We start from the raw sequence: 22,604 nt of genomic DNA on the forward strand, positions 1-22,604 counted from the left end.
TGAGGGAGCAAAGAGGGGGCTAAGCTGACATTCTAGCAAATTCAAGATTTGAGAATGTCCGGGATGCGGACATGTGGCTGGGTCTGAAAGAGCACAAGAGAGACACACACACATTTATCAAGTGCCAGCAGGTCCAATGAAATATGAGTGACAACTTTAAAACCAGGGCTTCAGTGAATAATTTGAGACAAGTTTTTCTTTGTTACCTTAGGAAATGGGGTTCTGCTCTTTATTAAAATTGAACCTCTCTGAAAACTCTGTCCTTTGAGGCCGAAGCTTTGATAATTCAGTCTGCACCATGCATGGCTGAAGAAACTGATCGCGCAGCAAGAAGCTAACAGAAGAACTAATGGATTTACTTGCTCCTTGAATCTTTGATATTTAAATATAGAAGAATGGAAAATTTCACGCCAGAACTTTACTTCCTTGGTTCCAATTCAAAAATATCACAAAGAAAACAATTGCAGAGCGCAAAAGAGCTGGCTCCATTTCTTTCTTCAAAAAGAAATGGCCCTCCCCTAGCTCAAGCTTCGGCATTTCAGGATTTCCTTTGGTTCTTTAGGAAACAAACGGAAAACAATCCCTTCCCCGACAGCCTTTGACTGTAACTCCTATGCAGCCGGTTGGGAAAATGAATCCATTTCTGCCCCTGGCTTTTAAAAGAAAAGACAAAGTCGGTCCAAGGAAAGGAGGAGGAAAGAGGCCTGTTTTGCAAGGAGGAATGGAAAATGGACAGATGCAACGAGCAAAAGAGGGACAAGCAACCCAGAAAACACAAAGCAAGCTCTGGAAGGACGGCGCACCAAAGGCACGGCTCACGTTCTCTACAGGTAGAGAAACAGCAGGCATTCTGCAAATGACCAGCCAGGCATTACCGAGAGTCCCGTTACAAGAACACCGAGATCAAACGGAAGATCCAGATATCTCTATGGGTGCCAGTCTTTGGGCTGCTACTGTCCTGACAAACTCATGTCTTTGAAGCAGCAAGCAAGGCTGAGAAGCTTGAGAGCGAGAGCAGAACACAATCTGCAAGAAAAGTGGCACGAGAAGCTGTCGACCCTCCAGAAGCCGAGCTGCGCAAGGGCTTGTCAACACAGCTAACGGCGGAATCCATTGTTGCCTTTCTTTTTTGCTTTTTAAAAAACAGTATTGAAAAGATATTATGTAACAACACTTTAGACGGAAACACAGCTACAAATGAAGCATAAACGGTCACAAAATGAATACAAAGTTTCATTTTCGTTAATTGTTTTCTGGATCTTGTCCACATGAAAGAACCAAAACAAATATTTTTACTTAGTTATCATCATGCTGAAACACTCCTTTACCACATTATCTGAAACGGTTGTCCGCGTTTGCACAGAGCTCCCTTAAGAGCTTGTAGAAAGGGGCGGAGAGCATGGCGGGGTGGGTGAGGGGGCTATCGGGCTGGTCCACAAGGCAGCGTCCAGAGCAGGGCTCCAGGGACAGAGCCCTTGCATCAAGGCAAATAAAATCTGTACATGTGAAACCACGTGCCCACAACACAGACCACACACAAATGGGAAGTGTGGAACATTTGGAATAAAGCATCCCATGGTGGTTCGATTTGGGGACTCCAACAGAACATTCGGGAGGCATGATACCTCCAAGCTGTTCCCATCACGGTGAGAAACTCCTGGTTTTTCTGCTCAGCTAGAGACAAGATGCAGCAGGAATACGAAGGGGAAAGCACTTGCCAAGCATGTTCCTCAAGGATGCGTATTCATGAATGCGTATGCAGAGACCAGGCTCAATGGAGACATTATCTAACGAGACATTCGAGCAACTTAGGACAAGGGGCTTCCACTACCAGGTTCTTACCTTTCCTGTCCTCCTCAAGGTTGGCTTCTTGATGGCAGGAACTCTGGGTGCTGGCCGACGGGGCAGGAGTGGGGCCACCCCCGCTGTGGGCTCTGGTTTGGAAGACCCTTGGTCCCTTGGGGCCATGGCATTTAGGGCTTCTCCCGGGGTGCCTGAAACACACGATTGCATGGCTGACGTGTACAGGTCAAGGCAATTCGCTGCATGAGTTAATCTTTAGGCGGTCTACATTCTAAGGATAATTTACTGATGCACTTTATTTCCTTTTTTCTAAAAAAAAATCTTTGACAGTTGTCAGGACCAATCAGCTAGGTTTGGCCCCAGCTTCTCATGCTCAGCTTCTCACCAGGGATGTGATCTGGGGTCCGTGGGCGGTCCTGATGGGCTTCAGTGAGGCCCTGACATCACATGCACGGTTTTATGTATATTTCTCAGAGGAGATGATCCAAAATGCCTCAAAATCGCAGCAGGGCCCAGGACCAAGAAAACATTAAGTTGGGACCCTGGGTATATTTCAAACCTCAAACCTCTCCTAACCTCTCCATCTATAGATTTTTCTTTTTAAATCGCTTTATTGAAATAATTCACATACCATAAAACTCCCCCTTTTTAAGGATACGATTTGGTGGGTTTTAGTATATTCACAAAGTTGTGTGCCCATCACCACTATCCAGTTCCAGAACAACTTTACCACCCTAAAAAGAAACCCCACACATATGCATAGCCGTCACTCCCCATTCCCTCCTCTGTCCAGCCCCTGGAAACCACGAATAACTTTCTGTCTGTATGGATCTGCCACTTCCAGACACCTCGTATAAATGAAATCATATAATGTGTGGCCTTTCGTGTTCGGCTTCTTTTACTTAGCATACTATTTCTGAGATTCACCCATGATACAGCATGTATTAGTACTCCTTTTTACAGCTGAATAATATTCCATTGTATGGATACACCATTCATCAGTTGATGGACACTTCGGTTGTTACATCCATATAATTTTAGTTATTTCTTTTTAAATATTAAAAAAAAACACTTGTGACTGTGTTATCCTACAACAGAGTTTTGCAACCTCTTAATTTATGTCCCCCTTAAATGTTATTTGGGAATTCCAAATAAGTTAAATATCCAGACTAAAAGCAAATCAGGCAATTGTAATTGCATATGGCTTTTCAGAGGGCTTAATCTCCCCACTCCAAACCAAAACAAAAAACCCCTTGGGGCTGGCCCCGTCCATGGCCGAGTGGTTAAGTTCAAGCGCTCTGCTTCAGCGGCCCGGGGTTTCGCCAGTTCGAATCCTGGGCATGAACATGGTGCCGCTCGTCAGGCCACGCTGAGGAGGCATCCCACATGCCACAAGTGGAAGCACCCACAACTAAAAATACACAACTATGTACCAGGGGACTTTGGGATAAAAAGGAAAAATTTTAAAAATAAATAAATAAAATAAAATTCTCAGCAGTTTAGAAATCTAGGGTGTTTTAAAAACAAAACAAAACAAAACAAAAACCCCCCAAAAACGTTAGTGACCAGGGATTTGAATGCATGGGGGAGATTCCAAGTTAAAAGATGGTCAACACAGGTTAGACAGAGTAACAACAGCAAAAACGATCAGGCAGTGTGGCAGAGAAGAGATCCCTGGCTGCCAGTAAGGAATCTACAGTTGCTGCTGGATCTAAAAAGTAGATTTTGGGGGCTGGCCCCGAGGCCAAGTGGTTAAGTTTGTACGCTCTGCTTTGGCAGTCCCGGGTTTTGCCAGTTCAGATCCTGGGCGCAGACCAGGCACCACTCATCAAGCCATGCTGAGGTGGTATCCCAGGTGCCACAACTAGAAGGACCCACAATTAAAATATACAACTATGTATTGGGGGGCTTTGGGGAGAAGAAGGAAAAATTAAAAATCTTTTTCTTAAAAAAAAAAAGTAGATTTTATGCCTGAATTCGGACGCTATCTAACTATCTCTTTTTACAGAGCCAGCAGAATCTGTCAGAGCCCACATTAACCTCTTCTAAAATTCATTTTCATTTATTTCAGTCTCTCCCTTAAGTGCTGCTTAATAATCCTGGGATGATTTTTATATACTTACTACCTTTTAAATACATAATTTTAAATGGACAATAAATCTTAGTAGTGGAATTTTATAAAATGTTGCTGAAGGGTACTTTCATTTAATACTGGCTTCAGAGAAAAAAAAAAAAGTTACTTTTGTCTTCTAGGTCCCTTTTAGTAGGAAGATGAAATGACAAGAAGAGTCAGTTTTTCTCTCAACCCGGGGAGGAGAGCCCTGGGGAACACCTACCTCCTCTGGCTTCCAGGAGACATCGGATTGCTGCTTCCGCCTCCTGAGCATTGGTGGTTTTGATCTGCTTGACGTTATAAGGTTTACTTATCCCAGTCCTAGCTTTGGGCTTGAGGACAGAATCGGGAAGAGAAGCGTATTAACACGGGTAGGAAACCAGACCGGCGCATTCACTGTCTACTGATCTGTAGGTGAGCATGAGACTTACAAGCTCCATCAGAGAGTGATCAAAACACAAACTCCAGCCTGAACCCCATCCCCCAAGCCTCTCCTTCCCCCAGGAGCACTCTCCCACCGAGAAGAGGAATGCAACAATATTTAGAGCAGATGACCTTTGTCTCCCAAACCGGGTGGTTACAGGATTTCGCAATGTGGATAAACTATCCTCTGTCTTTATTTCAGTAACCAGATAAAAGCCAGAAAGCATCATCAGAGGCCACTCTTTCCACAGCCCAGCTGAGGCATTCAAACACCTTGCACACGTATTTTCTCAAAGTGCGTTTTCTAGCTCTTAACTCAAACCTCTGGGTCGCCTCTGATGGTCAGCCTCCATCACCATGAACCGCCGACACCCAGTTAACTGCCTACTCCGGCCCTGAACGCCGGAGCCTCGGGCCTGGCCCAGCTCTCTGAACTCTCCCGGGACATATTAGCTTCCACCCAGCACCCAGCCCCACCGCCCTCCTCCTTGCCTCTACTCCATTCACTGTCACCCGCAGTCTTTACCAGCTCGCTGTCATCCTCTGGAACTCTCCACCTCCAAAATCCTACAGCTCTGTCTTACTAGTGTTCCCCTACTGCGTTATTTAGCCCTGTTAGAACTCTTTTTGGCCTCTTTGCTTAACTAACTCTGTGCCAGAACAATCAGCATTTCGTCAAGACAACTGATCTGAACTTCTCCTGTTTGCCCGTCTACCAACCACCGTAGAGTACACACCAAGGTCAAAGCCGAGCGTCGGGACAACGAGAAGCAGGTGAGCCTGGAAACCAACAGTCCCGCCACACAGGCACATGGGATTTTTCATCAAACATGATTTTCTCTCTAACGTCCTAAAGGACCAATTAAAAGCCCTATAAAGGACCTGCTACTAAGTGACGGGGTTTGGGGATGAGCTGGCAGGTGGGCAGACAGTTAGAGAGATAAAATCTATGTATTCACAGAAAAGAGGTGATCTTGCATGATCTTAGGAACTGAGGATGCACGACAAGGTAAACCCCTGGGTCTGAAATACTGGCCCGTTTCTCTTTGAGCTGAATACAGAACTCACTGCTTGCTGTGGTGCTCCCGGGAGAAGTTTTGCTGTCTGCAAAATCGAATACTGCCCGTGGGTGCCAGAGGAGATGGACACATCCGAAGCCGACTTTTTCACCATTAAACCAGCTGCGAAAACCAACAAGGACAGAGTGTGGGTCTCAGTGAAGTCACCGGCTGCTTCAAGGCACATTCCCAGGCAGCTGAGAGCAAGGCCAACGGCAGACGCATGCGGGTGAGAGCGCGTATGCGGCCCTGGGGCATCCACAGAGCCAAGCTTAAGTCCTCTTTCGACTGTCCATCAGCTTCTGCTGCGAATGCAGATTCTCTGGAGAAGCTTTATTTGAATGCAAATTTTAATCTAACATTCTAGGGGGGATTTAAATCAGATATAAAACTCAACTCATTTTTAAGGGGTTTAAAATGCACTACTGTTACTAGGACCAAATTTTAGAAACGGTTAGTGGGCAAAAATCTAAAAAATTCCAAAGCAGGGGAATAAACCCTATTAAATCATACTTGCAGCCATTAACGAATTGTGTTTTAGAACAAGATTTAATGACTCATTAAATGAAAGACAAATGACCAAACAAAATGGCTATCAATTTTGTTTAAAAAAAAAAAAGTAAAGAAAAAATTGTGTGTATGTTTAAAAAGTCACGTGCTTCTCGCTTGCCATAGATTTCTACTGTGAAGTAAGCCAAGGTGAACCTAATTCTGAAAGTAAAGCCTCAGAAAAATCTAGATATCTGATTACCACATTTTGGGGGGAGGAGTGTTGGAGAAGTCAACAGTAGAGGTCAAAGAGAAACTGATCAAAAGCACGTCACAACTTTATTTTCAGGTAATTAAGGAAAGTTTGATGGGCAAAGCACTGTCTTTTTGAGGAGTCAGGAGGAAAAGCACTACCCTGTGAGGCCTGAGCTGGGAAGAACTTGTCCTCAAGTTGAAGAATGCCAGGAGCCTGCAGGCATGGGCGCACAGCTGGGATGGCGCCTGGTTAGAGGCTGGCATGCCATCACCCTGGGCTTACTTGAGTCCTAACAAGCAAGGAGAGGGCGGGCAGCAGTCAAGGAGAGAAGATTCTGAAAGATATTGCAGGGGGTCGGGGAGGAAGGAGCTAAAAAAGTCGCTGGCTCACCCGCGGCCCCAATATTCCATCCTATAAGGTTTCAAACTAAAATCCGCTTAAAGCTACACAGCTACAGGACGACGAAGAACAGCTTTATGAAGGAATCGTTCAACCTGCCACGAGACGCACAGCTGTCTCTGCTCTCAAGCGTGTCGTGGCTCTAAGACAAAAAGGAGCCCAAGGAAGGGGAAAAGCATTGTGGGGACTCAAAGCCTAGAGAGAAGTGGATTTCGAGCCATCTGTTCGGTAGCAGGAAAGGCACAGTGATTCCCAGCAGGCATCGTGGTAAGCCAAGAGCAAGCAAAGTCTTACTTGGAGGGGGCGGTCTCTGCGGTGGGTGAGGTGGCCGAGGCCTACTGGGCACCGACAGAGACCTGCTTGGAGAGCGGTGGTGCGAATCCCCAACTGCTTCCAGCTCCTGCTTTAACTCCGCCAGGTCAGCATCATCTGGAGGGCATGGCGGAAGGTGAGTGAGGCGAGTCAGGGGCCGCCCTCAGGCCTGCACAGAGCCGACTGCGGCAGGAGGAGCTCCCGCAGGACAGCGGAGGCGTGTCCCTTTCTGCGGGCACGGGAGGGAGGGGGGCATCCAATGCCTGCTTGGAATACGCAGCGAACCGTGGACAAGGTTTGCTGTCCAGACATGAGAGACACTGACATCGTGTTTAAAAGCGTCGGTGTGTCTCCTTGGAAATAATCCACGAGATTTCCACATAGAGGAGAGGAGACAGTTGGAAACCAGAGTGCCTCATTGGTAATTCCTCACTCCAAAACATGACAACTGTTTGGGAAGCTCACTCGCTGCCAGCAGGGCAGCCTGGCGTCCAGCCACAAGCTCCTCGTATGAGGTGTCCCTGCTTCCTCCTCAAGTCCCACAGATGGCAGCCATCGCCGGCTACTTCACCAGTGTTCGCCATCCTGCCTCGTCCTGCGGAAACCTTCGAAGGCTAAGAGCGGTAGGAAGAGGCGACTGCTTCTGTTTTATTACAGAAATATTGCATTGAAATTCAGGACAATTTTAGGTCTCCTCTCCCACACTACAACACAGCCCGATTCATTTCATTTTGGCTCAGACGTTCATCCTTCAAATCCAAGCGCTCAACCCCATGTATCTTCGAGGTTGAGCTGGGGAGAAGCAGGACTTCTCCTAATGGGAATGCCTGAGCACCCCACAGGGTGTTTATATCTCCTCGATGCCCACCGGGTGGCCAGGCTGCCCGCACAGCCCCAGGTGGTTCCATTCTTCTTTCAAAGAGGCACTGCTCTCACATCTGCCCTCCCCTCCAGGGGCTGCCTGAAGGACGGCCACCCCAGGGAAGAGGGCCGCCTCTTGTCTAAAGAACACATCCCTTCGGCTGCGACCACGCCAGGGCAGGAGCACTTCGGGTGAGCAGCGTGCAGAACCACGTTGACTGCTGGTGAAGGCTGCTGGTCCTGTATGGGGCAGCAGCCCCCAAACCTGGCTGTGCATCCCAATCGTCTGGGGAGATTCACGACATGCCAGGTTTCCCAGATCCCAGCCCACCCCTGGCTAAAGCACATCTCTATGATGGGGCTCGGCAGCCTGTAAGTTTGACAGCTCCTGATGGTTCCATGCAGCTGGGCTATGGACCAGCTTTGGGACACTAGACAAAGGGGCTTGGGGGACTTTGCACCCCTCCCAGCAAAGCACCTTCCCTGGGAAGCATCTTAATTCACTTTCACTCCTGTCCTCTGTTTTCAGGCTCAGCTCAAAGGGTCCTGGCACACGGCTAAGCTCCTACACCTGCTGGGTACAGCTTTCTTCCAGGGGGGGACACACAGCTGGACCAACAGCTGGAAGGCATTCGTGGCTGTGGACGGAGCTGTGCCGCAGGAGTCTGATGCTGAGATATGAACTAGCCTGCTTTCCAGCCCACGTGACGCTTCCGTTCCGTAAGTTCTAAAACTTACTCAAAAAAGAGTGATTATACCATTTAATCTAGGGACCTGCAGTTCAATCCACTGACTTTCAGCCCTGCTTAAGTCTAAAATGATACAATGATGCTAATGTATAATATTACTCTATCATAATATAAGGATGTAACAATGCACCAAGGCAGGACAGAGATATTGAACATGTCTCTTAAGAGATTGAATCAGAAAAGTTTTAGAGAAGGAAAAAAAACCCCACAATTGTAAAACCGGTTCAGAGCTGTGGTCATCCCAATCACAGAGGAAACAGGAATCATTATGAATCTGGTGTGTCATACGGGTACCAGGTGTAGAAAAATACAAATCACTAGAGAAATCAGTGTGATGGCAGCTGGATTCATAGTAAACTTATTTTAGCCTTTTCATGGGACGTGCACACTTGATTGACGGCACGATGCAGCCGCTGCCGAGAAAGAGAGGGAGCTCAACGCCAAGGCTACTTAGAAAAGGAAGGTCCAAGCTACCTTTGTAGGTCGGATGCTGCTTCTTTTTGACGAGTGCAGGTGACTTGCTGGGAGGTGCCGCTGCTGTGGAGCTGGGGGTATCGGAAAGGTCGTCTCCCCCCAGTTCACCGTCTGAGACCACAGGCTGCCCCAGCTCCTCCACCAAATAGTCTTCATCATCTTCGAGAATATCCCCTGGAGAAGGAAATGAGTCACAGCCAACAATCAGGGTGAAACGGCATAGCCTTTCATGGGTGTGTCTGAGTCAACATCAAGGCCCGTGGCTCATGTCAGGACACCTGCGACATAGCTGCCAGCAGCCCACGGGCACCCACGTGTCAGCAGGGACGGGACCCCAATTCCATTCATGCCTGAGACATGGGACGGAGCTGCAGCCCTGACATCCTCAAAACCACTTATCCAATGTAATTTTAGACGTCTCTAGGTCCCATTTACCATTTCATGCATCCTCCCTGCACATTTCAAGTTCCCTGTCTAACCTCCACGAGGCAGGGTTCCAGAAGGAATCTTGAAAATCTCACGCCTGCTCCTGGGAGAACTTCCTGCCCGCCCGCCTTGCCGTCCCGACTGAGAAGTCCTCACAGGGGTACGCACCTTCTGAGTCATAGTCCAAACTTGTGAAGTCGAAGTTCTCCTCCAGCAGACAGGAGTTGGCAGTGGGAGACATGGAGACCAGGCTGTCCCGCTTTCGGACGATCTCCTCCTGCAAACCTTTCAGCCAGTCCTTGGTCTTCGGTCTGATCTGCACGGCTCTGCCTTTCACCTGTGAGGACAGAGCGGCCGTCCGAGAAGGAGCGCAGACGTCAGAACAACTCCCTTTGATCCCACAGTGCATCTCGTGCAAGTTCACGCAGGGGGGGCCAGGCCAGTCTTCGTGTTTCCCCAAGAAAAAGGGAGGGTCTAGAGCTCAGGCAGGCTCAGCACAGCTCACAATTATTTGGTCTAAATAAAGCTGAATTATCATCTCTGGCTTTTCATTCCATGTGAATTTAAAACCAGAATATTATCAACATAGAAGCTACCTATAAGCTGCATATTCCAAAATATATACTCTAAAGAGAATGATGGCAACACCCTCCCACGTGGAGGTGGGAGCAAAGACAGACTCAGTAACTCAGTGGGAACTAAGTTTTAACTTGCTCTTTCTCTCAAATTCTGCAAGTGGCCAGGGCTGGACATTAGATACCTCAACGAAGATACCAGAATTAGATATGAGAATGAGGAGTCCTAGCTGCTGCCCGAATGTGGCACCTACACCCAAAGACACAGGTGAGGAGAGGGGACGACACGACCACATGACAGCACACGCAAACCACAGGGATTAAGCAGCTCTCGCTCCACGAGTGACCAAGCATGACCCACCTTCATACCATCCACATCCAGGACGCTGAGAGCCGAGTGACCGTCTGCAAAAGTCACCAGCATCTGCCCTTGGTTGATCCTGGAATAGAGGAGATGCGCCAAGTCAACCCCCAGTGCGACTCGGCAGCTCTCAATTCTCGAGGATATGCACACCCAGGGCCACGCCAGCCAGGCCAGGAGCTACCTGACAAGGACGATTGTCCCATAATTCCCCAAGGTCTCCATGAGCTCGATGCGCACGTCCTCAGGAAACTCGTTTTTCTCTTCTAAGGTTGGCGACTGAAGGTTGACTACGACGGTGGCGTCCAGGGGACCCTGGAAAGAGGACACTTCCTGGAACACCCTCTCCCGAGCACCCACATCGACTTCTTGTACTTCCACCTCCACGATCGCCAGCACGGGTCTGCATTAGACACGAAGGGAAGATGGGAAAAGTTAACCCGGGACAAGAGCCACAGGGCCCTCAGCCCCAGTCCCCAGAGCTCCGCTGTAAACTCTCCACATCGATTGCCTGTCAGTGTGGCCCCCAGCACGGGCCCCTGCAGCCTGGCTGGTCTGTCCTAGCGTTTCAGTGTTTATTGTTGCCCAATCTTTGTGCTATCTTGGCATTTTTATCTAAGGATGATTTGAGAGAAAACAGTACCAACCATTAGCAAAGATTTTTTAAATGGTAATCGCCAGCATTGCCAAGGATTGCCAAGGATGTAGAGAAGTGGGAATTTCCCCCTTTGCTAGGGGGTCAAGCTTTTCGGAGGGCAATTTGGCAATTTGTGCTAAAAACGTTCACCTCGTTTGACCTACTAATCTCAATTCTAGGACTCTGTTCTAAGAAAATGGCCAGAGATTCAGACAAACATTTAAACACACGGTTGATCATTGCAGCACTGTTGATGGGAGGGAAAAAAGGAGAAACAATCTAACTGTTCCATAATAGGGACAGAGGTTAGGGTGCAGCCGCATGGTAACACACTATGAAATCATTAAGAATAACATTGTAGAAATCTATTTGACATACACCGGAAAACAAATCAGCAGGGAATAATGCAATCATTACTGTAATTCTGATATAGGAATGGTTTTACTCTTTACAAAATTTAGAAAATCCTTTATTATGAAGTTTATGTAAGCTTATTAAAGACCTTTACAATACAATGCTAAGTGGAAGCAAACATAAGACAAAATAGTACATAATATGGTGACAACCTTTAAAACTAGGGAACGCTACAAAAATTAAGACGTGGGTGATACTATCAGTATTATTCCTCCAACAAATTTATATTATTATTGTTAGATTTTTTTGCATTTTCTAGAGAAGCAAGAAAAAAGAAGATTGAGAAAAATATGACACAAGGATATACACTAAGTGAGTGTTTTAAAAAATGTGTGGCATGGTGCCGGCCCTGTGGCAAGTGGTTAAGTTCGCACGCTCTGCTTTGGTGGCCCAGGGTCTCACCAGTTTGGATCCTGGGCACGGACCTAGCATCGCTCATCAGGCCATGCTGAGGCGGCGTCCCACATAGCACAACCAGAAGGACCTACAACTAGAATATACAACTATGTACTTGGGGGCTTTGGGGAGAAGAAAATAATTAATTAATTAAAAAATAAATAAATAAGAAATAAAAACTTGTGGCAGAAAAACTCTTCAGAGAAGCCCCATGTGAAGAAGAGAAGAAGGAACATCTCTCGTGAAAGGAAAAGCAGGCAGCTTTATCCACTCAGCAATAAAAAGGAACAAGCTATTGATACATGTAACCACTGGATGAATCGCCAGAGGATTATGCTGGCTGAAAAAAGCCAGTCTTCCAATTCCGATTCCATTTGTGTAACATTCTTGAAACGACAAAATTATGGAAGAGAGGAAAGATCAGTGGTTGACAGGAGTTAGGGAGCAAGGGAAATGAACATGGCTAGAAAAAGGCAACACGAGGCATCCTTGTGATGGAAATGTTCTATATCTCGACCATATATCAATGTCAATATCCTGGTTGTGCCATTATGTATCTATATTAGTACAGATTTACAGGATCTCACCATTGGGGGCAACTGGGTAAAGGGTACATGGGATCTCTATTATTCCTTACAACGGCATGTAAATCTACAATTATCTCAAAATAAAAACTTTAATTTAAAAAATATTAATGGAGTAAGTTGAAGAGCAAATGTGATGACAGCTCACATCATATAATCCTAATTTTCTTAGACACATTTATACATCTATAAGTACGTGTGCACATGTTCACAAACCACACACAGGTTAACATTTTGGTGTAACATCTTCTAACATACATGGAAAATGCAGCGGAAAGACACGTAACACATCATTACTAGATTTCGTCTCAGAGGGTGAGACTATGGATGACTTATTTGTTTATTTTTCCCTAATTTTCCCCAAGATGTTCTGCTTTTATAATGAGAAAAATCAATAAATATCTAAGTGTCAAACCAGATCTGCACCTGCCAGGCTTCGCAGTTGAGTAACCTCTACTCCATCCTTCCAGTTGCTCAGGTCCAAATCCCTGCAGCCATCCTCAGCTCCTCTCTCTCTCTCTCTCTCCCTCCCCACATCCAATCCATCAGCCAATTCTGTTGGCTCCACTTTCAAAATCCATCCAGAACCCAACCACTTCTCGCCACAGTGACCCACGACCACGGTGGTCTAAAGCCGGCGCCATTTCTTCCCTCGCTTCCTGCACTAGCCTCCACCTGGCCCCATCGGAGTCCCTTCGGGTGAGTCTGTTAACACCTCGTCAGAGAACACCGCTCCTCAGCTCAGAGTAAAATCCACCGTCCCAGTTATGGCCCACAGGGGTCCATCCAGTCTGCGTTCCATGCGCATCTCACCTCATCTCCTTGTGACCTTCCCTCACTCTTTTCACTTCAGCCTCTCTATTCTCCAGACTCCTGGATCTTCACTGCCATGCTCCCCACCCTGAACACTCTCTACCTGATATCCACATGGCTCACACTCTCATTTTCTTCAGGTCTCGGCTCCAAGGCCATCTTATCAGAGAGGCCTTCCAGGATCACTGGGTATAAAATAGCACCAACCCCTTGTCTGACCTCTGCTACTACTTTGTTTCTTTCACAACACTTATATCTGGTTACTGTCCATCTGTGCTCACTAGAAAATTCCATGAGAGCATGATCTCGTCTGTTTTGCTCACTGCTTATCATCAGTGCCAGGAACAAGGCCTCGTCTATATGGCCCCTTAATAAATATTGGTTAAATGAATGCTTCTAAACATACTCACTGAACCAGCAAACCCAAAAGTCACCTGAAGATTTCCACAGCTCATTTCTAGGTATGTATTTGCAACAACAGGTTTCTAAAGAATTTAGAAGTATCTAAAGATATAGACCTACTGGCTGACCAGCCATTCACCACCAACCCTCTTTCTTCATTTCTTTCCTGGTCAAAGTTGAGACTGACATGCTAGCTTTGGTAGCAGCTGTGGAAGATCAAACTCTTCCTACCTACACCCTCCCTCGCCATTTCCATCTCCTCAAAGATGTTCTACCAGGTAAGCTCCCCGTTCGCTGGTCCTAGCGCACTCTGAGTGGACAGACCTCGGCTGCTTGTGTTCCATCCTTAACGCATGACACACAAGGCCAAGCCACCAGCTCAGAGCATGTGAAAACCCGGACTCCAACACTTCAAAACCCTATGGTATTTGTAATAAGAAAATATTAGGAAAAATATTCATCAGTAGGTGAATGGGTAAATTCCATGTATATATTTAGTGGAATACTGGAATGCCATAATACCAACCTGATTGTATCTCAAAAATATTAAGGAACGAAAAAGCAAGTTGTACAATGACATCCTTTATGAGAATTTAAATGACATAGAATACTATAGGCCGTGTCTTTGAAATTTTCACAAACGATGTCATTTCTGATACAGAGCAATGACAAAATGCTAGCACTGGTTAATTCTTGGTGGTGGGTACCCAGCTATTTGTCATCTTATCCCTCGTTCTTTGCTGTATTTTACACACGCATTCAGACGGGGCCAGCATGCCCGTCCTCCGCGTGGAGCACCAGATGCTGCCTTCCCCAGCAGAGGAGAAGGTGCCCACAGCAGCGAGGACATACCTGTGATCAGATGCTTGTAGCTCCGCTCGGCCGTAATACTTGAGGGCGCCAGGAGACCAGGTGTGTCTGACTTTGGTGTCCGCGTCTAGATCGTTGTCTAGGAGGTTGAGTTCTCCAGCTACTCACCGGGATTCCAATCAAGAGACCCACAGACAACACAGGATGTTATCAACACACACGAATGCCGGTTACAAAGCTTCTACAACAGGGATCTATGTCACAGACCAGCACGTCTCAGACTCATTCACTCTAACCCTCTGGGCTTGAAATCATGCGAAAGCGGCTTTGGGTCTTGGGGTAAAAACTCCTGCCATGTAAATTATCCAAAACAGTAAGACCAGTGCTACCTACATCCTCCCCCGACAGGCAAACTGGGAGGGGACACAGAAATCGCTGCTGGGGGTTCCGCCCCAGGGGCACAGGAACACAGGAGATCTGCAGCACTTGGTCCAGCAGGAGATGCGGAGGCTAAGAACACGAAGACATCCCTGCCTCCCACTGCCCGGGGGCCACGCGGATGTCCACAAACTGAGCTGAAGGAAAACGTTTCTTTTCCATCTGCAGATGAGATGTCCTGGCTTTGAAATCTCAGCACACATCTCACCAGCAAAGTTTAGTTGTTCATGTACGAGTTTATAGGTGTTAGAATTTTAAATAAACTGCACTTCCTAGCTGGGCATCAATAATTGTTCAGAACATATTTGACAACTAATTGATTAAAAAAACCCTCTTATCTTTCCTGGGTCCTGCTCATGTTCGATATGAGCTTTAAGCAGCTAAGAGTTTGGTTGAACAAAACGGGCTGGATAAAGTGCACGAGTGTTGTGGGCGGAGGTGCTGGAGAGAAAGAGCGAGGCTTCGCTCCTCATTTCCCACCCAGAACAAAAGGCGGACGGGGTGGGGAGGGAGGGCAGCCGTGATACAGGAATGGGGACAGCCAGGAGCAGGACCAATTCCAGATCAGTCTCCAGAAAGAAGCCAGAAGGGAATTCCTCCAAAGCACAACCTGCAAAGCTCAGGGGCTAACATCTGGGATGACTTCTGCATAGTTCTGGGATATCAAGAAAATGTTATTTATGTAGCCAAGAGCGCTAGGCTGAATAAATGCAATCGTTTCTCTATGGTACTGATCATTCGCCCTCCAGCAGCTCCGAAAATACACACGCCTCACGCACCTGTTCGGTCAAAAGGATGCCTCCTCCTCCACCACAGGACCCTGTCTGTCCAGGCGGGGGTGCGGCATTTGTCACTTGTGTCGTAGGCGGCAGAGCCGACATCATACTTGTAGGTGGGTCCAAAATTAATGGCGCCTTCGTGAAAGTCTTTAAAAATCTATTGGGAGGAAAAGAAGTCAGAAGACCACCTCAGTTCTCCTTGATTCTGTGTTATATGCAAAAACAAAAAATGAAAAGGCACATACCAGAGTGCTCTACTCCTAAGAAGTAACAGGATCGACACTATGTTGGCAAACACGTCTTAAACCGAGTATATGTGTGCCTTTTAATTAGCAAAAAAGTGATGATTATCTATTTGTTCTGCCGCCTTACACATCACTGTTGGGTCTCCCTCCCACCTCTGGTACCCCATCTATGACACCGTCTGCTGGTCCGTGACCTAGAAGACAGGGCCCAGGCACGAGGCAAGGATGCACCCTGCAGGCCTCGGGCAGCGCCCGGCCCATACCTAGCAAGCCCTCAGTAGATATTTGTTAACTAAACAAATTGGGTAAAAAGAAGCCGAGAGCTAAAGTCAAACTCTCCTCTGTCTTCATTTAGCTCTGGATCCAGCCTTGATGCCATGGAAAGACCCAGAAACAGACGTTCACTCCCTGCATGAGTGGAAGGGTGTGGAGAATATTGGTAGGAGGAAGAAAGAAAAGCCTGTCTTAGGAAGGTATGGCGTGGTACTTTTCCATCTGGTGCCCCCTCCGTGATCCCTCCGCAGGGTTGAGGGCTCAGAAACCTGGAAGAACATTGGAATCTCGCTGTAGGAGACCTGAACTTTCCTATCTTCACACATTGAACCAGCTGCATTTTAAAAAGGGAATTTAGCTGCGCTGCCCTCGCCTCAGCTCATCCTGCTGGGAAGATGACAGGTACCAAAATAAGCAAACAGTATTAGCCGGAGGAGAAGACAAGATTCGTGTCACCTGGAGGCTGGCCAGCGTGACCTTGAAGAACTGAGGACAGATCCTATACTTGAATCTTTCCTACGATGTCATAACCTACGGAGTCCCCGAAAATGGCACAGGGGTCATGTAGGGGAGAAACAGCCCTGTAGTTTGACAGTCTTGGCTGTATCATGGCTCTGTGTGCTGACTGTGTGACCTTAGACAAGTTATTTGACAGTGGCCTCAGTTTTCTTATGTATAAAATGCGTATACTACCTAATTTGTAAGACAGTCTTGAGGATTATCCAGACAAATTGGTGTGCAAGGTGTATTAGATATTGTTCTAATTGTTAGCGTGTTCACAGAGATATCACCAAAATAAAATACTTTGAGGAAAGTCTAAAGGGTCACTTGGTGGTTCAGGGGACCTGAAATACAGCAGCTCCCACAAGCCTTGCCCATGAGGACGACATGGGGTAGATCTGCATGCATTAGCATTCACATTGGCTCCTGCAGTGGGCTTATGTGTCACCAGGGTCCTTTCATATAAGCAATGGCCCCTCCAGCCGAGAGAAGACCCACAGACCATGAATGGGCCGTGCAAGCCCATTTGAGGAGGAATAGGAAATGGGTGTGAACTGATGCTCACGTTTGTCTAACTTCACACATCATGCGTGTTTTCTACAATATCGGCATCACTGTTAAATCCACTCGTGGAACTTAATTTGCCAAACCCTAGCATACACCTTTAGTAGCTGTTATCCCGCATTGGAGCAGCTGCTCAAAAATATTTCAAAAGCACAACTTACTTTTCCACTTGATTTCTGTAGCTGTAGCTGATCGAATTCCAGAAGTTTCTTCCAGTCTTGGCGTTTGACAAAATAGAAGACTTCTTCATACGTGAGATCGATGCGGTAGTTGAAATCCCCGCACCAAAACACGTAATCGTGAGAGAAAATATTTCTTCCCTAAATTGTAAAGAAAATCATGATCAAGGCCGGCTGTGGTTGAGTGGTTAAAATTCTGCACGTTCCACTTTGGCGGGTTCGCGGGTTCCAATCCCGGGTGTGGACCTACCGCACTCGTCAGCCATGCTGTGGAGGTGTCCCACATACAAAATAGAGGAGGACTGGCACAGATGTTAGCTCAGGGCTAATCTTCCTCAAGCAGAAAAAGAGGAAGATTGGCAACAGATGTTAGCTCAGGACTAATCTTTCTCACCAAAAACAAAAGAAAGAAAGAAAATCATGATCATTCTGGCCCATCTTGCAAGGAAGGTGGGAGGGGGAGAAAAAATGGCTCACTATGCACATGACAAGCAGAGGTGTTTTTCTTAAAATGCTACTTTAAAAAAAAAAAAGTCTTCTAGACCAACTCAGTTTTCACTAATCCCATAAACCTACTGAGTAACTTTTACATGGCTTACATTTTATTCTTATTTTTATTTATTTATTTCTTTTTGGAGGAAGATTAGCCCTGAGCTAACATTCAGGACAGAAGGTTAAAACGATCACAGCCAAATAAATGAGTGTGTGGAGCAGCGTGTCTAACAGAACTTTCTGCAGTGATGGAATCGCCCTTCATCTACGCTGTCCAAAATGGAAGCCACCCGCCACGTGTAGCCACTGAGCACTTGAAATGTGGCCAGCGCAAACAAGGATTTTGTGTCTTAATTTTAATTAATTTAAATGTAAATGGCTACTTGTGGCTAGTGGACAGCACAGGTGTAGGGTATTAACTTATAGGTACCCTCAATATTTCTGTTGTTGAAAAAAGGAGCTGTATTGTAAGCCCAGAGCCCTCTAAATATTTTGAATGTGTCCCAAGTTTACTATTTCAAAACAGCACTTGTTAAATAAGAAGGGTTGGACATTTTTTTCTTAACTACATAGACACAAATGCACAAAGAAAACATGTGTGATGTCCTACATAATCTGGAAAACGATAATTTGCAACTTTCCCAGCTCACTCGTTTGTTTCTTCTTTAATACAAGAAATTTAAAACTACCTCCAGGATTATCACCTTAGGAATGAAAACTAAAGAATTTTTTGCCTGGAGTGCATGTGCAGCCTAGTACCTAGGACATCAGTGTTAAGGGACCTGGCTCACACGGGAGAGCTCCAGGACCCAGCCAACCGTGTCAGATACTGGCAGAATATGTGGCAAGAAGAGCTGGAATCTACCCTCGCTTCTGGGAAACAGGTGGCTTGCACCAGGCTGAATATGTGCGAGCCGTCATCTTTGCACAGCAAAGAGAACATTCAAACCTGAAATTGAAAAGAGAATCTGCCGGCTCCAGAATGGAAACCTCTGATCACCACTAGAGGGCGATGTGATGCACGTTATTGGCAACGTTTAGACAGGTGGGAGCACCCAGGGCTCTCCAGTCATGAAATCAGATTTGAAAAATGGTTTTTTGTTTTTGTTTTTTGGTGAGGAAGACTGGCCCTGGGCTAATATCTGTTGCCAATCTTCTTCCTTTTTTTCCTCTCTTTCTCCCCAAAGCCCGAGTACATAGTTGTATATCGTAGTTGTAAGTCATTCTAGTTCTTCTATGTGGAATGCCATCACAACATGGCTTGATGAGCGGTGCAGAGGTCCACGGCCAGGGTCCAACCCAGCAAATCCCGCGTCGCCGAAGTGGAGAGTGCAAACTTAACCACTCGGCCACAGGGCCACCCCGAAAATGGGCATTCTTAGCTGAACCACAAGAGAATGCATGTGTGAAGGTTGTGAATCTCAAGAAAATTGAGTCTTACACTGTTTGGATTCAAATGTTCCTCACTAACTTGGACAAGGCATGGACACATTGGTTTTCTTTCCCCACCCCACTCCCTTGAATTAGAAAACTGGAAAAAGCACATGAGAAAACGTAGGATGCATAAGGGCACTCAGGAAGCATATTGAGAAGAGGGACTCCCTGGGCTTACCTCTGTTGCACCATCCCAGGTCATCTCCTCTCCCCCAGTGTGAGCCCCAAGGGCAGGGACGCCCCCACGGAGGATCCCCAGTGCCTGCCCATATTAGCAGCTCAAAACTCATGGGTGGGGCTGAACCGGCAGGAGCCAGCTGTCAGCGGCGCTGGCCGCCACGGGCTCACCGTCGGGAAGCTCAGCTTCTGGGTGATCTCCCTGTAGTCCTCGTTCCTCTCCTTCACCTGGGACTGCCCGGCCGTCAGGTGGCTGCACACGAAGCAGAGGCTGGTGCTGTGGAGCTGAAAGCGGATGCCCACGGCACCTTTGTTTCCTGCCTTCCCTCCCATGCCGGTCTTCACTGTGTCGATCGCCACATCCCTGGAACAGAGAATGCACACACAGAGCTGGCTTCTTAGTGGCTCCAAAGAGAAAGCATCTACAGAGACGAGCCGGGCAGCGGCATGAGGCTTGCGGCTCTGAAAACTCCAAACCCATCAGCTCAGAGGCTGTTTCACCACGTCCTCAGCGGCCAGGCCACAGAGACCTGCGTGCCCACCATCCACTCTGTTGTCCCTCCTGACATCCTTCCTCTCACTGCCGGTGGCTTCCTTGTAGGGGGTTTGCAGAATCAGCCCCACGGCCCCAACGCTGAAGGGCTCTGCACTTACAAAAGTGCCCCCGAGGCCCCCGTGGAATCACCTTCATCCTTGCTTTCCACTTCCTCGTTCCAGCTGTCGCTGCCAGCAGAGGCGGCACAGACATCACCACCCCCCACCCCGCCCCACGCCATGCGGCTTTACTGCAAAGCACAGGAGGGGTCTTCAGGGAATCTACTCATTTCAAGACACAGGAAACCTCCAGTTATTTACGCTGGGCTGGGTAGGTGGTTTCGATGCAGACTCCTGCTCGTGTGAAAATGCCAACTTATAATGCATACGGGTGAATGTGTAGGTGCACAGGACCACGGGCTGAAGCCCAGACTGAGGCCCACACCTGCGCCTAGGACTACCACCTGGCAGACAGGTGAGGGGGTAACTGGCCAACTGGTGTGCGAGCTAAATAAGCTGGAGGTTGCAGGAGCGAGAGGCCGAGGACACAGGCGTCCAGGACCTGAGGCAGCGTCTGGGAAATCCAGGGCTCCTCAGCATCGTGCCCTTTCTCCCATCATCTCTAACCTCCGCCCTAACCTTCCCTCACTCTAACCTTGGCTGACCTTCACCCACTCGCTTCGGACACCGCCATGCTGCCATCGTAAAGCAGCAGGGGGACAGGGACGTAAACATTTTCCCAAAGTCACAGAAGAGGATTATGAACACAGAGCACAGTCTTGCTCTCCAAGTGCTGCCATGGGCACACCTGCAGCCCTCTAAACATGCACAAGTGTTTCACTGGGAGGAGGGAAGGCTGGCTCAGCACCTGGTATCGGCAATGAGAAAAATGGGAGGAAATTCTAATGACAGGAATGAGACCAGACAGCAGTTTTAGATTGTGAGACAGTTGAGGGAAAAGGTGAGTCCCCCTCAAACCTTAAAACACACACACACATGCACTCATGCGCACACACGCATGCACACACATATGCACACATATGCATACACACGCACTCACGCGCACGCACACGTATGCATACACATATGCACTGATGCACATACATGCACATCCTCTCCTGCAAGAACACAAATTTCCTAAGGTTTCCCCTTTCTGACATTCACAAAGCTGTCACTTCAGAGACACAGTCATGGGTGACAGTGGCAGAGGCTTTCTGCCCACACATCTTATTTAGAATTCTTTTTAAAAGAGATGAAAGAATTGGCATTTCCTGATGAGGTAGTCAGCTCTTAGTCAGAGGTTTCCTGTCTAAAATTTCAACAAGGAACCCCTTTCCTCGTGCAAAACTGAGCTTGAGGGACAACGGTCATGAAACACTCCGTCTAAGAGTTGAGCTTCCTGAGCTAGAAGGTTCCCACTGTGGCTTTTTAATCGCTAGACAATATGCTATTCAGCCCAGTTTTTTCTTGGGGGTTTTGTTACATTTAGCTAGAATAATGGCAGGTTCTGATTCCTATTGTGGAAGGCGAGGAGGAGGAGGAAGTCAGAACAAAACAGCAGGACGAACAATCCCGCGTTCCCCCAGATGTTCGCAAACTAAATGTTCTTACCTGATGAATGGGACATGGTACGGACGCACGAAGATATAAAGACAGACGCCCACCAGCTGTGCTGAAGTCAAGAGAATGTACCTATGAGACCGTGAGATGGCTTTCTGAAGCTGCTCACCCCACATCTTCCTGTTGGTGGTACTGGAAAAGAAAAGAAAAGAATGATGCCGTTTACAGTGAGCTGGAAGTGGGCTCTCCCACCGACAGATTCCTCCGGCTCTTGGTTTATTCTTTTCACAGAACTGATTGTGTACTGCCTGCACTCCCACGTAAGCGTCACACCTTGATTCCTGCAGTGGACTATCTATGTATTTCTGGTTGTGTCGCAGACATCACAGCACATACCCCGCCCCCAACCCCCACCTGAAACCCAGCTAAGACCTCACTCACAAGAGCTCCAAAGAGTCAGGTTTTATTATTTGTTCATAAAGTTCCTTGAAATAAAGCTGCACCAGCATTATTCACAATAGCCAAGACATGGAAGCAACCCAAGTGCCCATCAATGGATGAATGGATAAAGAAGATGTGGTATATATATCCAATGGAATACTACTCAGTCATAAAAAAAGACAAAATTGTCCCATTTGCAACAACATAGATGGACCTTGAGGGTATGACGTTAAGTCAAATAAGCCAGACAGAGAAAGACAAACACCATGTGATTTCACTCATATGTGGAAGATAAACAAACACATGGACAAAGGGAATAGATTAGTGGTTACCAGAGGGGAAGGGGGTCGGGGCAGGGTGAAAAGGGTAAAGGGGCTCATATGTATGGTGATGGATTAAAAACTAGACTATTGATGATGAGCACAATGCAATCTATGCAGAAACTGATATATAATAACATACACCTGAAATTACACAATGTTATAAACCATTATGACCTCAATAAAATAATTTTAAAAAAAAGAGCTGCACCAGTTTAGGGAAAAAGCTCCAGTTGACCTTATACCTAATGTTAACCCAGTGGCTTTCTTTCCTTTGTACGTGCTGGAGAGAAGAGAAGTACCTCCTCCCCA

The 22,604-nt window shown here is 47.1% G+C and overlaps 1 protein-coding gene across 11 annotated transcripts in view; it reads right to left on the reverse strand.

Annotated features, from left to right (window-relative positions):
- Positions 1-22,604, reverse strand: part of SYNJ2 (synaptojanin 2) — a 117,831-nt gene that overhangs the window by 21,173 nt on the left and 74,054 nt on the right. For 5 of the 11 annotated variants that reach the window (XR_011535566.1, XM_070603069.1, XM_070603077.1 and 2 more), the window contains exons 14-25: positions 21,583-21,723; positions 19,609-19,801; positions 17,317-17,475; positions 15,573-15,729; positions 14,398-14,515; positions 10,484-10,702; positions 10,300-10,378; positions 9,532-9,700; positions 8,938-9,111; positions 5,408-5,520; positions 4,140-4,248; positions 1,843-1,994 (exon numbers count right to left, since the gene is read on the reverse strand). Coding sequence is in view for 10 of the 11 variants with exons in the window: in XM_070603069.1 (XP_070459170.1) it covers positions 1,843-1,994; positions 4,140-4,248; positions 5,408-5,520; positions 8,938-9,111; positions 9,532-9,700; positions 10,300-10,378; positions 10,484-10,702; positions 14,398-14,515; positions 15,573-15,729; positions 17,317-17,475; positions 19,609-19,801; positions 21,583-21,723 (1,783 nt within the window). In the remaining variant the exon portion in view is untranslated. Of the gene's footprint in view, positions 1-875; positions 1,027-1,842; positions 1,995-4,139; positions 4,249-5,407; positions 5,521-6,835; positions 6,971-8,937; positions 9,112-9,531; positions 9,701-10,299; positions 10,379-10,483; positions 10,703-14,397; positions 14,516-15,572; positions 15,730-17,316; positions 17,476-19,608; positions 19,802-21,582; positions 21,724-22,604 lie in introns of all 11 variants that reach the window. The other 6 variants (XM_070603073.1, XM_070603068.1, XM_070603070.1 and 3 more) reach the window with 3 other exon arrangements.

This window comes from Equus przewalskii, chromosome 32 (genome assembly GCF_037783145.1).
Source record: "Equus przewalskii isolate Varuska chromosome 32, EquPr2, whole genome shotgun sequence".
NCBI lineage: Eukaryota > Metazoa > Chordata > Mammalia > Perissodactyla > Equidae > Equus > Equus przewalskii.